At 45.1% G+C, this 17,526-nt stretch overlaps 1 protein-coding gene across 2 annotated transcripts in view; it reads right to left on the bottom strand.

Annotated features, from left to right (window-relative positions):
• The window catches only part of LOC111962397 (plexin-A1), a 284,935-nt gene that overhangs the window by 44,907 nt on the left and 222,502 nt on the right, over nt 1-17,526 (bottom strand). For both annotated transcript variants that reach the window (XM_023985463.2, XM_023985470.2), the window contains exons 16-20: nt 15,225-15,392; nt 7,300-7,393; nt 5,811-6,047; nt 4,236-4,379; nt 311-545 (exon numbers count right to left, since the gene is read on the bottom strand). In XM_023985463.2, coding sequence (XP_023841231.1) covers nt 311-545; nt 4,236-4,379; nt 5,811-6,047; nt 7,300-7,393; nt 15,225-15,392 — 878 coding nt within the window. The remainder of the gene's footprint in view (nt 1-310; nt 546-4,235; nt 4,380-5,810; nt 6,048-7,299; nt 7,394-15,224; nt 15,393-17,526) is intronic.

The following is a 17,526-nucleotide window of genomic DNA, read 5'->3' as shown; positions in this document are numbered from 1 at the left end:
GTGTGTGTGTGTGTTTTTTTGGATGGAGAGGAAGTACATGGATATTGAGCTTGTCCTGCTCTGCCTCCAGAACAATGCTCTCCTATTTCGATTTGTTTTGTATTCTTCTCAGGAAGACCACGATTCATCGACTGTTCGTGTGCTGGGCTGGAACAGATGTCTGCACCACCAGTAGTAGCCCCTCAAGTCGCGAGAAACCTGGCCTACTTTTTGTTGATTGACAGCTGTTGCTTAGCCTCCTCGTCCTGAATAGGTCAATAAAGTTGAATTMAATTGAATTTAATGTAATTGATTGACAGGTGTGGCTTACCTTCCTTGCACTCCAGGGCCACCCGGGACTCCAGGTTGTCCATTTGGAGCTGCAGGCGTTTCAGRGTGCGGTCGGCGTCCCGCGACTTCCTCTTGTAGGCGATGAGCACGGCGATGATGACCAATAGGAGCAGGCCGCCGCCCCCTCCGATGCCGATGATGGCGGGCAGGGTAAGCAGGCTGTCAGAGTAGATCTGGAGGGTACCGGGGGAGTACTCAAAGCCCCCCACGCGCACCTTGGGGGGGTGAAACACACTGTTTTAGATTCTTCATAGGACAATAACTTTAAAACACACATTTCAACACAGTCATATGGTGCATTAGATGTCATTTAGCAGAAATAGAGTGCACACACACACACACACAGGACTTCCAGCTCTTTGTCGCTGCTATTTCCATCAAGTTWTTCATTATCTCCCAACCCTCTCTCAGTGAGGAGCTGTTAAAGGGAAATGTCAATCTTTTTCAACTTCATATTCATCATTTCCAYCACCACCCCCAACGTCAACATATGTAATTAAAAAAATTGCGTGTTTCTGTTTTGTAGTAAAAAATACAGAGAAAGATAAGTGTTTCCAATGACATCATCGGTGTGCATTGTGTGATGTTAACCAACTATGAATAGGCATTGCCTACTAATTGGTTGATGTCATTGGAAACACTTATCTTTATATATTTTTACTACAAAACAGAAACGCGCAACAAAAAAATAAATATATTTTTTACATACGTTGGGGTGGTGCTGGAGATTATAAATACGTAGTACATTTWTGAAATGTCCATTTAACAGCCGTAATTTGCACAGGCAGACCCCAACAAGCCATCTAGAGTCTCTCTCACACACCAGTGTCTGTCACACATGCTAGTGTTACGTACATTTTTGAAATGTCCATTTAACAGCCGTAATTTGCACAGGCAGACCCCAACAAGCCATCTAGAGTCTCTCTCACACACCAGTGTCTGTCACACATGCTAGTGTTACGTTCCCCAGCAAGAAAGCCAAAAACGTCACTCAAACAGAAGTGGGAAACTAACAGTCACTGACCAACAACCAAAACAGCGGTGGGTTTAGGAGGGGTTTTGAAAGACACTCTTGAGGGTGTCCAACAGGAACCTAAAAGACACACACCATGAGCCCCTCTAAATTTTCCCAAGAAGAGGAAAACAAAAGACAAACCCACACCAAACAACGACAGGAAACAAACCAAAAAGGTGGAGAAAAACCAAATACGGGAAAATCAGACAAAGGAATGTTTTTCGAGAAATCAAATAGGGAGCGCCAACTAAAGGTGTTGACCCTCCACTTCTCTCAAGACAACTGGAGCACTGGGCCAGCCACTCTTAAACAGCACCTGGGCCAGCACAAGTGAAACACCTTCACACTAACAAGATGGCAACCAGCACAGGTGTAACACATGCTGACTAATGAGTCYACAKCAATCGGTGCGCCCTACGTGCTAATGAGCACAAGTCCAACCTCAAAACATAAATTGAAAAACCAAAGCCTGTAACACTAGCGCTACACTACAAAGCTAGTGTATGTGTGTGACAGCGCGTGAGCAAACCTAGTTTAATACGTTTCCTTGTCGCAACGCCCGGGCAAGAAGCAATAGTCTTCCCTTCGCACAGTATGAATTACACAAGCCCTAGATTCAACTCTATAACTACACTGAACAAAAATATAAAATGCAACATGTAAAGTGTTGGTCCCATGTTTCATAAGCTGAAATAGAAGATCCCAGAAAGGTTCCATACGGACAAAAAGCTCATTTCCCTAAAATGTTGTGCACAAATTTGTTTACATCCCTGTTAGTGAGCATTTCTCCTTTGCCAAAATAATTCATCCACCTGAAAGGTGTGACATATCAAGAAGCTGATTAAACAAACGCATTGATAATTACACACCTGCACCTTGACCTAGGGATGATAAAAGGCCACTTTAAAATGTGTAATTTTGTCACACAACACAATGCCACAGATGTCTCAAGTTTTGTGGGAGTGTGTAATTGACATGCTGACTGTAGGAATGTCCACCAGAGCTGTTGACAGAGAATTGAATGTTATTTATCTCCCATAAGCCGCCTCCAACATTGTTTTAGAGTATTTAGCAGTACATCCAACCGTCCTCACAACCGCAGATCACGTGTAACCACGCCAGCCCAGGACCTTCACATCCGTCTTCTTCACCTGCAGGATCATCTGAGACCAGCAACCGAGACAGCTGATGAAACTGTTGGTTTGCTCAACCGAAGAATTTCTGCACAAACTTTCAGAAACCGTCTCAGGGAAGCTCGTCTGCGAGTGCTCGTCGTCCTCACAGGGTCTTCACCTGACTGCAGTTCGTCGCTGTAACCGACTTCGAAGGTGAGCGTTTGCCCGCTGATGGCCACTGGCACGCTGGAGAAGTGTGCTCTTCACAAATGAATCCCTGTTTCAACTGTGACGGGSAGATGTCAGACAGCGTATGGCATCGTGTGGGCAAGTGGTTTGCTGATGTCAACATTATAAACAGAGCGCCCCATGGTGGCGGTGGGGTTATGGTACGGGCAGGTATAAGCTACGGACAAAGAACACAATTGCATTTTATCGATGAACAGAGATACCGTAAGATCCTGAGGCCTAWTGRCGTGCCGTTCATCCGCCACCATCACCTCATGTTTCAGCATGATAATGCACAGCCCCATATCGAAAGGATCTGTACACAATTCCTGGAAGCTGAAAATGACCCAGGTCTTCCATGGCTTGCATACTCACCAGACATGTCACCCATTGTGTATGTTTTGGGTTGCTCTGGATCGACGTGTACGACAGCATGTTCCAGTTGCCGCCAATATCCAGCAACTTTGCACAGCCATTGAAGAGGAGCGGGACAACATTCCACAGGCCACAATCAACAGCCTGATCAACTCTATGTGAAGGAGATGTCACACCAGATACGGACTGGTCTTCTGATCCACATCCCTTCCTTTTTTTTTTTTAGGTATCTGTGACCAACAGATGCATATCTGTATTCCCAGTCATGTGATCTCCATAGACTAGGGCCTAATGGATGTATTTAAATTGACTGATTTCCTTATATGAACTGTAACTCAGTAAAATCTTTGAAATTGTTGCATGTTGCATTTATATTTTTGTTCAGTGTAAAATTACTTCCAAAAACTAGGCTACTAAGATGTGGCTCCAATTCCTTTCCTTGTCACAACATTYTGGTAATCAGTGCAGAAGAAAAGGAGACGAGGAGAGGAAACTACAACAGTGTATTGAGATGCACCCTTAGTAACCCTCTCAAATCAAGAACATAACGCTATTGGCCTTGAACTGTAATTTGCTGGCCTATATCGATCAAACACCACATGCAACCGAGGGACTGTAAAATATAGACACGGACCTCTTCGGCCATACGTCATTTCTGGGCTGCACTGGATACCAATGTCTACGCAAATCCCTGCAGAAATGTCAGCCAAATTAAGAATTGAATTCCTCAGGTTGCCGTGCCTTTGAACACAGTCAASGTTACGCACCGGAAGCCTCAATGTYTGTGGATTTGTATGCGAACGGAAAAAAGAACAACGCAATGGAGAGAGAGCGGTAMCCCAAAAGAAGAGTAGAAGAGACGGCAGGAATAAAATGGTCCATCCTTCTAATTCTCTCTCCATCTCTTCTACTGTTCCTTTGAACCGAATCCAGGTGAGGAAAAGAGGAAGGAATAGAGGGATGGGGATATGACATGACAAAAGAGGACACCGGATTGTCATGTGATATTGAAAGAGTATAGAACAGAAAGAGGACGTAAAGAGAGAAAAACAAGATGAGCGAAAAACCAGAGAGACGAAACTTGATTGCGACACAGTGCGATCCAATGACGCACAAGACGACACACGGCACAGCCCAACCCAAAGTCGAAGAGGCTTCAGTAGAGTACTTACGGTGACTTTGTGTTCTCCGGTGTGGTTGGGCCACTCACAGAGCAGCTGGCTCTCTGACAGGGTGAGGACACAGGGTGTCTCTCCGATCAAGACCGTGTAGTTGAGACGAGCGTTACCAGGGGCCGCCGGGATTAGGTTCTTACCCTAGGAGAGAGACCGCGACAGACACACACACCAAGTTAGACACACAGCTCAGGAAAATGCATAGGAACGCATGTGCACACACACAACACAAACTCAACACACACGCATACTGTGCACACGCAAGCACGCACGAAAACACACCCTCTAACCGTCAGTCACATGCATACCTATTTAATCATACATAAAAAGGGGGTGATTTCTTATGATCGAGTCCTAATTCCACAGATGCCGTAGCGAGGTCTTATTAGCCACAGGCGGTTCTTTAGTAAAGTCAAGACCTAGCGTAGGGGGACCTGGGATTCTGGTGGCGTTTAGTTGAGCCTGATGGGGGCTTTCGCGGCGTCTCATAGGCCGAGAGAGAACCAATTTAGAGGGATAAATAAACCCACCAAAACACACGTCTCTGCCTGCCCCCCCCCCCCCTCCACTTACCCACGAGGCTTTGCAGGGAAGGGAATTAATTGCTTGGAAAATCTGATGCACATCTAATTTATCCACAATTATTTAATATGATGCCGGTTTTATGTGTCCCCCCCACCKCTCCGGCTTCTCAGAGAAACGGAAGACGCAGCAATCAAAGGATTGTAAGGGTTCATTATGGAATCTTTAGTTAAACTGTGAGGGTCACAATTTTCTCAACTCCCTAGCTCGTTTCTGATTGGCTATATGGAAAATAAAGCTGATTTCATATAAAATATCCATGATATACAGTATCACGGTGGAGTTTTTTTTTCTTCCAGAGGAACGGCTTTGAAGTTCAAGGAGAGAGGGGAGATGACAAAATAAGCGAGTCAGTATATAAGCGCAAGAGGGATTCAAAGGCTCTGGTATAAAGTTACTATTTGGCTGTGAACTCGCTCTGACGTTATCTGACGGGGGAACAGGTGCAAGTGGCACATTTGCGTTGTATTTGGATGATACTTTTCAAAGGGCTCTCGGCCTATCACAGCAGCGAACGGCACAGGTAGCGCCTTTTAAGGTGATGTCGGGTCTCAAAGCGTTCTTTTGAAAAAGCAATAGCTCATAGGGTGGTAGGGAACAAATAAATAGGACAACCATTTCTGATGGAAGGTTTTAAGAGAAAGAGGGCAATTAAAATTGACATCAATGTCATTTCATAAATATATTGGATGCAGCTGTGAAGTTTTAACTCTTTTCTAAACTGAGTCGGTTGGTGAGATTGAYGTCTACAATTTGACGGTTACAATTGAACCTGGAGGCATTCATACGGTGTCATTTCTCCTCCCTGGGAGAAATGTTTTAAAATCTGTTTAAAGCTCCTCCATCCTTGGCCCCACGCTCCACACAATAACACTCCTCCACCCTGGTAGCTTCCTCAGAATCCCCCTGCTCCATCCTAGGACCTTACCCCCCACCACAATCCTTGGACGCTCCTCCCCCACCCTGGGCTCCAGTCTCCATCAGTCTCACCTTGAGGATGAGTGGGGAGCTGGGTTTGAGCTCCAGCAGGCCCGTTGGACTAAGCGGCTCTATCACAGGATCCGGGTAGAAGCTGAACGTCTCGTTGACAACCAGTGTGGCGCGCACGTCGTCCATGATGAAGCCGATCTCATCGGGASCGCTGCCCGTCTCTGAGAAGCCCTTCTCCGAGACGGCCACAGAGGGCGCCAGACACACCATCACCGTGTTGTTAAGCACTGTGCAGTTCTGGAGGAGAGAGAGGATGGATGAGTTCATTGTGTACATACGATTACATTTAAATGTTAGCTTCCATAATATAAATACAAATTGCTAACAAAATGTAGAAAAAACACAAAACAAATAAAAGGGAACGGTGGATAAGTTCATTATGTAACAGTACATTGACATATAGCCCCCCAAAAAGTTAACTAATGTAAAAAAAATATGTCATGACAAAAACACATGACAAAACAACATCTGAGTAACATCAGCGTTGAGCGAGGACAGTGGATAGGTTCATTATGTACAGTGAAGTCATAGCTTTCATTATCTAAACAAGAGTGTAAACAAAAACAAAGAACCAAAAAAGCCAATACCATCTCCTGCTGTTTGCCCCTGTGGGCTAAACATTCTCCGCTCCCATTAATGCAGAGCGACTGAGACAGTAAGGGCATATACAAGGGTTAGCAAGACTGATGCTAACACGCTAACAAACAATCCTAAAAGCACGCTTTGGAAACGTTTGGGTCGCCTCACGACTCTACTTTTCCACAACATGCCACCCAGCCTCCCTCTGGCATGCCAAGTAATCACAGTGCATTAGCTAGCGTATGCTAACGGGGTCTGAAATTGCACGGGGGAGACACGGAAGACAGACGAAAAGGGAAGGCGGATAGAAATGGTGACACGGAAGAGGGAAAAAGCAGGAAAATAGACTTTGTTTTGGTCTGGGATATTTTGTGCAGGTTGTGAGAGAGAGAGAGGGGAATGGAGAGGGTKGACTGAAAGAGAGAAGGTTAGCCTAGCCCTGTGGTGCTAGGTGAAGGAAGGACGGAGGGATTTGCCAGAAAGCTCGGGTTTATTGCTGGTTGACATTTCAAAGGTTAKCCTGCTAAATGGAGATTCACCATCAAAAACACACACCCATAAATAGGCCCTGGGCTGGTTGATCACCGGGTCAGGTGTGTGTGTGTGTGCGCTCGCGCATCTGTTTGCCTGTCCCACAAGTCCCCACAAGAATAGTCAACAAACACTCATTTGACCAACTGGGGACATTGTTAGTCCCCACAAGGTCAAATGCTATTTCTAGGGGGGTTAGGGATAGGATTAGTGTTAGATTAAGGGTTAGCGTTAGGATTAGCGTTAAGGTTAGGTTTTAGAGATAAAGTTAGGGAATATAGGATTTTGAATGGGACTGAATTGTGTGTTCTCACAAGGTTAGTTATACAGGACGGTGCGTGTGTGCAGTATGTAATCGTGTTGGGTCAGTAGTACTCACGTTGACAGATTGGGCTTTCCCGTACTTGGCTCTCATCTTGGGCTCTTTGATGGTAGCCAGGTTGGTGCCAGTGATGGTCACCAGAGTCCCGCCACTGAAAAAGATGAAACCATCAACAACAAAACCCATAACAGCACATACACACTTATACACTACAATAACAAAGCCACAATCCCATTCACTGTTCGATCGCATCAAAAATATTAAATAAGGGCACTTCYTGTTTTTTCTAGTATTACAGAAGGCAGAGGGTGAGTCCAAAATGGGCCCAAGGGATCCGGTCTAAAGTTGTGCACTATATAGAGCAGGGGTACTCGAGTACTATTTGAAMAAGGTCCGGTCACACAAATTTCCTAGGTGGCAAAGGTCTGGATGCATGTTGTCATTTATCGGCGTAGTAACAAACCCRCACCTCGCAACCCCAAACTGTTCACACCCCTCTTGATGGAGAGAAAATATCGCAGTTTTAAAGCTAATTTCCTGCAATTCTGCAAATTCTTCCATGCCTTATGCGTGTTTATATGATAACAGGGGTCGAAGCCTGAGCATTTGTGTATTTATTATAATTTTTCCCGGGACCCGAGGCCCGTATTGACCCCGTTCTGGGCCCGGATCGTTGTCCGCGAGCTGCGAACAGGGGATATAGGGAATAGGATGCCATTTGGGATGCAGTGTGTGAATTAGGGAGAGGGACACCAATTACCCCTGAAACCGCCGTCCACTGTAACACGCGATTTTTCAACTAATATCTTGCAGTTATACCCAGTGATATCTTCCCTGATATCTTGTAAAAAGGCTATAACAAGCATACCATGGCTGAAAGGCCTCTGGTAAAAGTAGTGCTTTATGAAGGGAATAGGGTCCCATTTGGGACGCAAACCATATCGTCCAGAGAACCACGCGGTTGCCTGATACATCACATTTTTGTCAAAGTGAAAAAGACCATCCAGTTCTGGCATTAATGTTAATGCGTCCTCGACACCGTAGAGTATTTGAGCCGTTTCACACACTCCATCAGAGGTAATGATGGCAACGCTAAGGCACTTGCATATTAAAAGCTTGTTTAAACTCGAATAGCTTCAGGGAAGGGACCAAAATACTAGATTATTACCTCAATGAACTTGCCCGGCTACCCAGACTCCTTGCTCCGGCCAAACGCTACGCTATTGCCCATGGCCATTCTCTGCAATGAGTCTGGATCTGAGTACCTCCCTGACCCTTTGCCGAACGCGAACACATTCGGGGCCGTCTAATTGGTCCAGAAACCGATGGGTTGGGCCAGAGCCAGAACACACGTGGGTAAAGTGGCAGTTTGTCATTGGCTTTGACACTCTGATTGGTTAGAGACGATCTAATCGCTGATGACTTTGTTTGTTTTTTTACAACACCACTCGTCACAAACAACTTCAATGACGGCAGTCTCAGACTAAAGTATGTAGTGAACGACAGAGCAGCGGAAGAATTTAGTGTGAGTTGTTAGGTTATCAATGAACCACCTCCAAATGTCTAAAACCCAAAATGATATCGTCCATTTCAGGTACTGGAGAGGTACTGGACGTGCAGGCTTTTGTTTCAGCCCAGCACTAAGACACCTGATTAAATTAATCGTCGTCTATGTGAAGGTGGCACATCTTGTGTTAAATGTTTCTGTTGAAGGGCCCTGTTTTTCAGTCATAATTCATATACTGCCATAGTTAACATGTTTTTCCCCCACCACTTCAGCTGCAGCAGTTAAGTGTGTTAAAGAAATGTGTGTTTAGAATCAGGATTTGCTAATTGTGTATGATAAGCCCCTCCCACCATATTGAGTTGATTGAATACAGGTGCATGTGTGTTTGGGGGAGAGAGACAGTTGGGGGTGGAAAGCAAGGTTAGAGGAGAGCAGGTTGGCTAGATTTTATGCTCTTAACTTTTTAATCCTTGTTTTAGCCTTTTAGTTCATGTCCGGACTTTAACCGTTGTTCTATTTATCTATTTAGTCAAATAAATTCTCCATTGAGGTAAAACTGTTCTTTACTTCAAGAAGCCTTTTTACGTGCACAAGGGAACGAGTCGTTTAGACTAGCTGGTTATAAAAACATGACTACTTTGTTATTTGAAACAAGTGTGTTAGTGCTGGAACAAAAGCTTACACACAGACTAGGGCCAGGTGATATGGCCCAAATCCCATATCTCAATTTTTTTCAAAGTTATGGGTGATTCATGACAAACAGTGCATTCAGAAAGTATTCAGACCCCTTCACTTTTTCCAAATTCTTTTACGTTACAGCCTTATTCTAACATGGATTAAATAAATAAAAAATCTCAATCTACACACAATGTCCCATAATGACAAAGCAAAAACAGGTTAAGACATTTTTGCAAATTTACAAAAAACTAAACAGAAATACCTTATTTACATAAGTATTCAGACCCTTTGCTATGAAACTCGAAATTGAGCTCAGGTGCATCCTGTTTACATTGATCATCCTTGAGATGTTTCTACAACTTGATTGGAATCCACCTGTGGTAAATTCAATTGATAGGACATGCTTTTTAAAGGCACACACCTGTCTATATAAGGTCCAAAGGTTGACAGTGCATGTCAGAGCAAAAACCAAGCCACGAGGTCAAAGGAATTGATCGTTGAGCTCAGAGACAGGATTGTGTCGAGGCACAGATCTGGGGAAAGGTACCAAAACATTTCTGCAACATTGAAGGTCCCCAAGAACAAATTGGCCTCGATTCTTAAATGGAAGTTTGGAACCACCAAGATTCTTCCTAGAGCTGGCCACCCGGCCAAACTGAGCAATCAAGGGAGAAGGGCCTTGGTCAGGGAGATGTCCAAGAACCCAAAGGTCACTCTGACAGAGCTCCAGAGTTCCTCTGTGGAGATGGGAGAACCTTCCAGAGGACAACCTTCTCTGCAGCCCTCCACCAAGCAGGCCTTTATGGTAGAGTGGTCAGACAGAAGCCACTCCTCAGTAAAAGGCACATGACAGCCTGCTGAGAGTTTACCAAAAGGCACCTAAAGACTCAGAACATGAGAAACAAGATTCTCTGGTCTGATGAAATCAAGATTGAACTATTTGGCCTGAATGCCAAGCGTCAAGTATGGAGGAAACCTGCCACCATCCCTACGGTGAAGCATGGTGGTGGCAGCGTCATGCTGTGGGGATGTTTTTCAGCAGCAGGGACTAGGAGACTAGTCAGGATCAAGGGAAAGATGAGCAAAGTACAGTGAGATCCTTGGTGAAAACCTGCTCCAGAGCGCTCAGGACCTCAGACTGGGGCGAAGGTTCACCTTCCAAGAGGACAACATCCCTAAGCACACAGCCAAGACAATGCAGGAGTGGCTTTGGGACAAGTCTCTGAATGTCCTTGAGTGGCCCAGCCAGAGCCCAGACTTGAACCCGATCGAACATCTCTGGAGAGACCTGAAAATAGCTGTGCAGCAACGCTCCCCATCCAACCTGAGAGAGCTTGAGAGGAACTGCAGAGAAGAATGGGAGAAACTCTCGTTCAAACATTGGCACATTCTACGATCCGATGACATTATCGGTAATGTGTTTCCGGACCCTCCCCTTGGTCGTATTCTCGCGGGGCAGAAATCTCCGAGATCAATTGGTAAACTCTGATTTACCACCCCAAAATACCCCTGCACAATGTCTATTTGTGCCTCTACCGGATGAAAACTACAAGTGTAATGGCTGCGCTCAGTGCAATGGCACTTATAAATGTAGATCCTTTAAACACCCCCAAACAGGGAAACTGGAGCCATCACTTGCTCCACTAAGGCAGTTATTTATCTTATAACTTGTCCTTGTGGTAAAAAATTATGTTGGCAAAATGAAGCGGGAATTCCGGGAAGCACGAATCTCGGAGCATCTTAGTACCATTAGGGGCAAAAACTTGACGCACCCTGTTGCGGACCACTTTTTGGAAGCGAACCACTCGATTTCATCCCTAAGTTATATCGGCATTGAACACGTCACCCTCCCTAGGAGAGGGGATGACCTCAACAATTTGTTAACATCTTTCATTTAAAGACGCTTGCTCCCCTCGGTCTCAACATAGACTCTGAAGCCATTCTTGTGATTATTGTGACTTTGCTATTCATTGTAAATGTTGTAGGCCTATGTAGCCATATTGTATCTATGATACCATGCTATCCATTCATGTTTTTTGTATGTTCTATTTATATCTGAAAATTAACTAATGATATCAAGCCACACATCAAGCCATGATTACAGACACCTCTGTGTGTCCTTTGACATATATAAACTAGTGACCCGCAGTGTTTGTCATTATACCCCAGTCCACCTAGTCATGCTGCTGCTCCAGTTTCAACTGTTCTGCCTGTGGCTACGGAACCCTGACCTGTTCACCAGACGTGCTACCTTGTCCCAGACCTGCTGTTTTCGATTCTCTCTCTCTACCGCACCTGCTGTCTCTAACTCTGAATGCTCGACTATGAAAAATCCAACTGACATTAACTCCTGAGGTGCTGACCTGTCGCACCCTCTACAACCACTGTGATTATTATTATTTGACCCAGCTGGTCATCTATGACCATCTTGGCCATGTTCTGTTATAATCTCCACCCGGCACAGCCATAAGAGGACTGGCCACCTCTCATAGCCTGGTTCCGCTCTAGGTTTCTTCCTAGGTTCTGGCCTTTCTAGGGAGTTTTTCCAAGCCACCGTGCTTCTACACCTGAATTGCTTGCCGTTTTGGGTTTTAGGCTGGGTTTCTGTGTAGCACTTTGTGACATTGGCTGAAGTAAAACGGGCTTAACAAATACATTTGATTGATGAAGACAGCTCGTCTGTCGAAACGTCAGGTTATTAAATTATTGCATCTGAGCTCCTAGAGTCTGCGGCTCTCCTCTTTTCTTCAAGAAATCAAGTGGCCTACCTTATTTCTCACAATGAGAACGAGTTGCCAATCCCTCACATATTTGTGTTATGCTTATTGCACATTTATAAAACAGACCAGACAGCTAGTATAGTAATCTTCATTTGACTAAAATGCAACTAGCGATACGTGGTACCCTAATGCGCTCGCGACAAACTGAGCATTCATTTTCCAGAATGAACGTTCATCGCGACATCCGTTTTGGTAGTGTCTGCTCTGCTCGAAATTTGAGGAGTTCAGACACAAACAGGGTATGGTTCGAAAGGTTATCTTCTCCTCTATTACAGTAAAATGATGTCTCCATGTGTTTTGGTATGCACATGACCGATTCTGTTGGACCAAACCTCAAATTCAAATAGCGAGTTTAAACCGTTTGTCAGAGAGGAAGAAGTGATCTCTCACCTTTGTTGTTGTAAGTGGTCGGGAGATGTGTTTTGGAGAAAGAGGAGCGCTCTTGCCAAAATCTGTCCAAAATAAGCCCAATGCATTTCTATGCGCTTATTTTGAACCTAAGCTTGTCGCCTCTGGGACAACGACTCCCATTGTTAAGGCAGAGACATGAGCATCTCATCATTATATACCGATCTCTGGTGTAAATGGGAAGAGGCACAGCGCAGAAGAAGCGAACGAGACCAAAAAGGATCACATGAGAACAAGCGGACATAAACGCTCATAAAAAAAGCAAAAAGAAAACAACTTGATTCTGCGACACAGGCATTTAGAATATTGCATCAATTCGATATCGCCCAGCCCTAACCCAGACTGTGGAATTGCTGGCTCTCTGAACTTTTCACCATTTGACTTTTTCAATTCACCGGACAATTACTCATAAGGACAAGGGTAACATGGGCAAGAGTCACGTCCCCACCAGACACCCCCTCTCAACCACAGGAGGCTGACCTCCCTAAACCAGAGTGACATGACGCAATGTGACAAGTTTGAATCAGTAAGCTAACCTGCCCTAGGCCCACCTGCTCATCTGTGTAAAGACACTAAAGCAAATACTTGTTACAGACAAAGGGGTCGATAGAACACCACTCAAGAGGCGGCAAGATGGTGTGGGGTAACTAAGAGTGGCACTAGGTAGGAGTTGACTACTATTGATTGCAAAGTGTACTGATTCCAGGTGACGTTGTGAAACCCATTCCTATGTGACATCTCCGCTGTGCTGTTTCGTCACTGTGAGGTTAGCACAGGGAGACTGTCAGTGTGCCAGCACAAGCTGAACAGTAACAAGTGAGTTGTGTCGACCCTCGGTATGTTGAACCAACGTTGTGTGGTGAACGTGTGTCGGAACCACCGTTGTTGTTTGTGGCGGGCGTGTGAAAAAGGTTGCCGGGAGAGGATGCGGCGACATATTTGCTTTTGCAACGTACACACGTCATGATTGGCCGTCATGACAGCCAATCCTCCGGGAGCGGTGAGAAAAACACCAAATAACGAGCGAGCCAGTGAGGCCACGTTCCCTCCTGAGGCTAACGCTAGCGACACTAACACCTTTTCATCCTTCTTTCTGCGTCTCCACTCCTTCATTTCACACCTCCGTTCCAATTGAGACCGCTCGCCACCTCAGCCATGTGTCGAGTCTGCCGATCGTCTCTCCGCCCCTACGGAGATTTAAAAATGCTTCGCCTATTTTCACCTCTACTATCCCCTCGTGATGTCTCCGTAGTGGTTTGTCCCGTTCCCCCTGGCGACTGGCGGACATTTCTCGGTCTGACGGCATCATGTCTGTTTGGGTGCCCTTGAAATGCACCTGCCAATCATCCGGTGGCTGAATGGAAGCACTTAAATACTTTGTGCATACTTCTCCAGGGTAGCCATTTTAGGTTTATCAATTAGTTGCTCATTGTTTCCTCACCTGGATCCACTCTCCATTGAACTTCCTTTTCAATCTTCTATGGGTCCTTATAAGAGACTATAAATGCATAATAAGGGGGCACTTGACCACTTTTTATCACATATCTATTATGTCCAGCAGCACCCTACCAGCTTCTAAATGTGTGAAATGGGAATGTTCTACATGTAGTCAAAGATATATACAAGGAAAAGGACCTCTTATGATGACATCAGGGGTCACTTTAAAAATAATTGAGTTTCGAGTTGAAAAGTCTTGAAATGTCCCTTATAATAAATACCATATAATGTCTTTATAATGCATTACAAGACAGGTGACCTATAGAAGGTGTTCCAGAAAGATATTACTTCAGTCAATTAGACTGTTTGAGTTGATAGAAAGCCACATTACTATTTAGGGAGCATCAAGTGTGCTATCTGCCTGCCTGCCTGAGCAATGAACACCAACTCAGTTTTTCTAGGTCATTCTTTCAAGCCCGTTTTGCATTGGAATCCACTTCCTGCTCTGTACACAGCTTGTGTTTGTTCATAAATATTCCTGTGGCAAACTGGCTCACTACATTGTCTCATTTGAATAAGTCAGACAATATTTATACAGTCTTTGCGTCGACTGCAACACAAACTACCAGCGGCTTTCGAGTCCCTTTTCAGCAAAGATTTGCTGTTGTATCCATTTTCAGGGGGGAAATAGTGTGGTAAAAAAATACCAGCGCCTGCGTGTTTGATATCACTCGACAATGTGTGTGAAACTGAAGTGTGCCTACAGCATACTTGGCTCAGTGCTAAGACTAATGCCCAATCCCAAATCAACCCCTACCCGATGTGGACTTGTGGAAAATCTGAGACGACTGGATAGGTCTTAGCAATATAGTTGCAAGAGGGCGCTAGTGCCACATTACTTGCCTTACACCTATCCAATCCTCTCAGATCTCCAAATATAACAAAAATAAAACTGTCCATCAAAAAGATCTAAAGCAATCTGTTAAGACCGGTTAAGACTAGTCCCAACCAGTTTTAGACCAGGGCCTGTGTCCACTGAGTAGGAGTGCTGATCTAGGATCAGCGTTGCATCTAAGATCATAATGATCATATAGACAGATCCTAGATCAGCATCAGTCTCAGATGCTTTGTCGATACAGGCCCAGTTCCAGTTCCAACCGGTTCCCACTCACCTTGCAATAGTCCAGTCAGGTTCGATCTTGAGGATGGTGGGGTCCTCGGTGTAGTTGAACTTGACCTCTGGGTTCCTGAGCTCAGCTGAGTTGATGTCCACCATGACGGGGGTACCGCCGGGAGTCAGACCCGCCGGCGTCACACACACTATCTCCCTGGCACTCCGCCTGGAAGGGCAGAAGGAGTGTGTTACATGAAGAAGGTACATAGGCCGTCATTGTAAATAAGAATCTGTTCTTATCTGACTTGCCTAGTTAAATAAAGGTTAAATTAAATAAAAACAATGGACAATAAAGTATCGTATGTCACCGGGTGATGTGTGTATTTGACATGAAGGGAAGAGTATCACACACACATCAGCAGCACACATCCTATACACACTACACATCACACACACACACACACGCAGAGTGCAGAGAGCCCAAGTGCTTTCAGCTTTTCAGACGGGGGTTTCGTCAGACAGACTTTCACAGAGCTCTGGCTTCAAAGACCTGCTCTCGCTGCTCTCTGTCTCCCTGACTGATCTGGAGTGGCAGAGGCCCAGAGAACGCCGGTCATCCCTAGATGATGCAACCCTCTCAGACACCTAGCCAGCTGTGCTGTGTTACGAAAGTTTTGCGGTTCGGGTTAGTTGGACAAACTTTGCACTCTACTTCCATCTCCTCTGATGAAATGTTTTTGTGTTGGCAAAGCAGACAGCAGAAGCCTGCCGTGTTTGAACATCTGCATAATGTGAGTGTTCCTGCGAGTGTACATATTAGCATGCATGGATGTGTGTTGTGTGTGTGTGTGTATATATGTTTGCAAGATTCTGTAGAATGCGTGTGAATCGATGCACATGTATGGCGCGTGTGCATGCGTGTGTGTGTGATGAGTGCACACACTTAACTATCCTACACGACGACTATTTCATACACAAATCCCATCTGTTATGGACAAGACATTGAGAGGAAAGAGGGAAAAAATACTAGCGAGACGACAGCAGCTGAGGGGGAACTAAGTGGAAGGGAAAATATGCAAGGATGCTTTTCCGCGAGCACATCCCTGCTGTCTCGTAAGAAGCAATTTAAAACGCCCCATCTTCCAGGCCTCCGCTGAAAGGTGTACACGGGGAAGAAGGGAAGGAAAAAAGAAAAAAGTAAAGCGCCTTTTCCATATTCCGCTTGCACCACTACGTTGCCCGGGCAACCGCATCCACAACACTCGCCGGCGACACCCGCGGTATGCCGTACATATTTTGACAAGGTTGTTGTCAGCCGGTTCAAAAGAATGGGGAAAGAGAGTGAGAGAGAAAGAAAGGGAGAGAGAAAGAAGGGGAGGAAATTGTTTTCAGAGGGAGATAAGTGGCTGAATGACTCGGGTAAATAGGCTTTGATTAAAGTGGCCGCGTTGAACTTGGAGATGAAAGACAAAACGTTTGGACGTGACGCGCGAAAAAGAGAAAACGCTTTCCAAGTCCATTACTTTAGAGACATAGAATGTTGCTAAGCTAGAGTGGGTCTGAAAGAACAATGCTTTGTGTGTGCTGTGCGAGGTTTGCATCTCAATAGTCTAGAGTGGCTTCCTCTCCTCGCCTTCATCTGCACTGCTATAAACTAGACAAGGTGGCATCAAACCTCCGGTGGGAATCCATCACCTTGAATTCACCTATCCTGTGTTTTCAGATCAACGCAAATGAAGGTGAGGAGAGATGAAGGGACCTTTAGACTATTGAGATGAGCCCCATATGACTAGACCAAAACAGCTCAATATGTAGCCTTTCATACAGTTTATTATCGATATTGCCATCAATTTAGATCATACTATTTTTCGTAATTCCAATACTATATCAAAGACAGCAGCTTTCTTTCCAGAACCAGTCAAGGTTTTAGCTCAACATGTTTCCCCCGATATCAACAGATGCCATTGCTGCATGCATATATGCCTCTTGTACAAACCCTGTCACATACGGCTGTCTATATACCACCCACCAATCATGTTGATAGAGCCTTGTGCACAATTACGTCTAAAGCTAATTGGTCCGGAAAACTACAGTCTGCGTTGCAAGATAAATGTATGGGTATATCCTGGGTGAGGAACGTTTGTCTTCTCCCATGTTCTCCTCTGATTCAGTTCGCTTTCGACATTTCAGAGAAATTCCCAAACCCTCTTCTTCGAGAGGTGTTAACGAGGCACTCGTTCTTCTGTGAGATGTTCCCGCCATCTGCTAACACATGTTCATTTGAGGCTTTAGATGAGTGCACGGTACGCTGCGAGTTCGCTGTGTGTGCGCGTGTGTGTGAGTGTATATATACAGTACCA

This window comes from Salvelinus sp. IW2-2015, linkage group LG1 (genome assembly GCF_002910315.2).
Source record: "Salvelinus sp. IW2-2015 linkage group LG1, ASM291031v2, whole genome shotgun sequence".
Taxonomy (NCBI): Eukaryota; Metazoa; Chordata; class Actinopteri; order Salmoniformes; family Salmonidae; genus Salvelinus; species Salvelinus sp. IW2-2015.
This window is presented reverse-complemented; position numbering and strand designations above follow the sequence as displayed.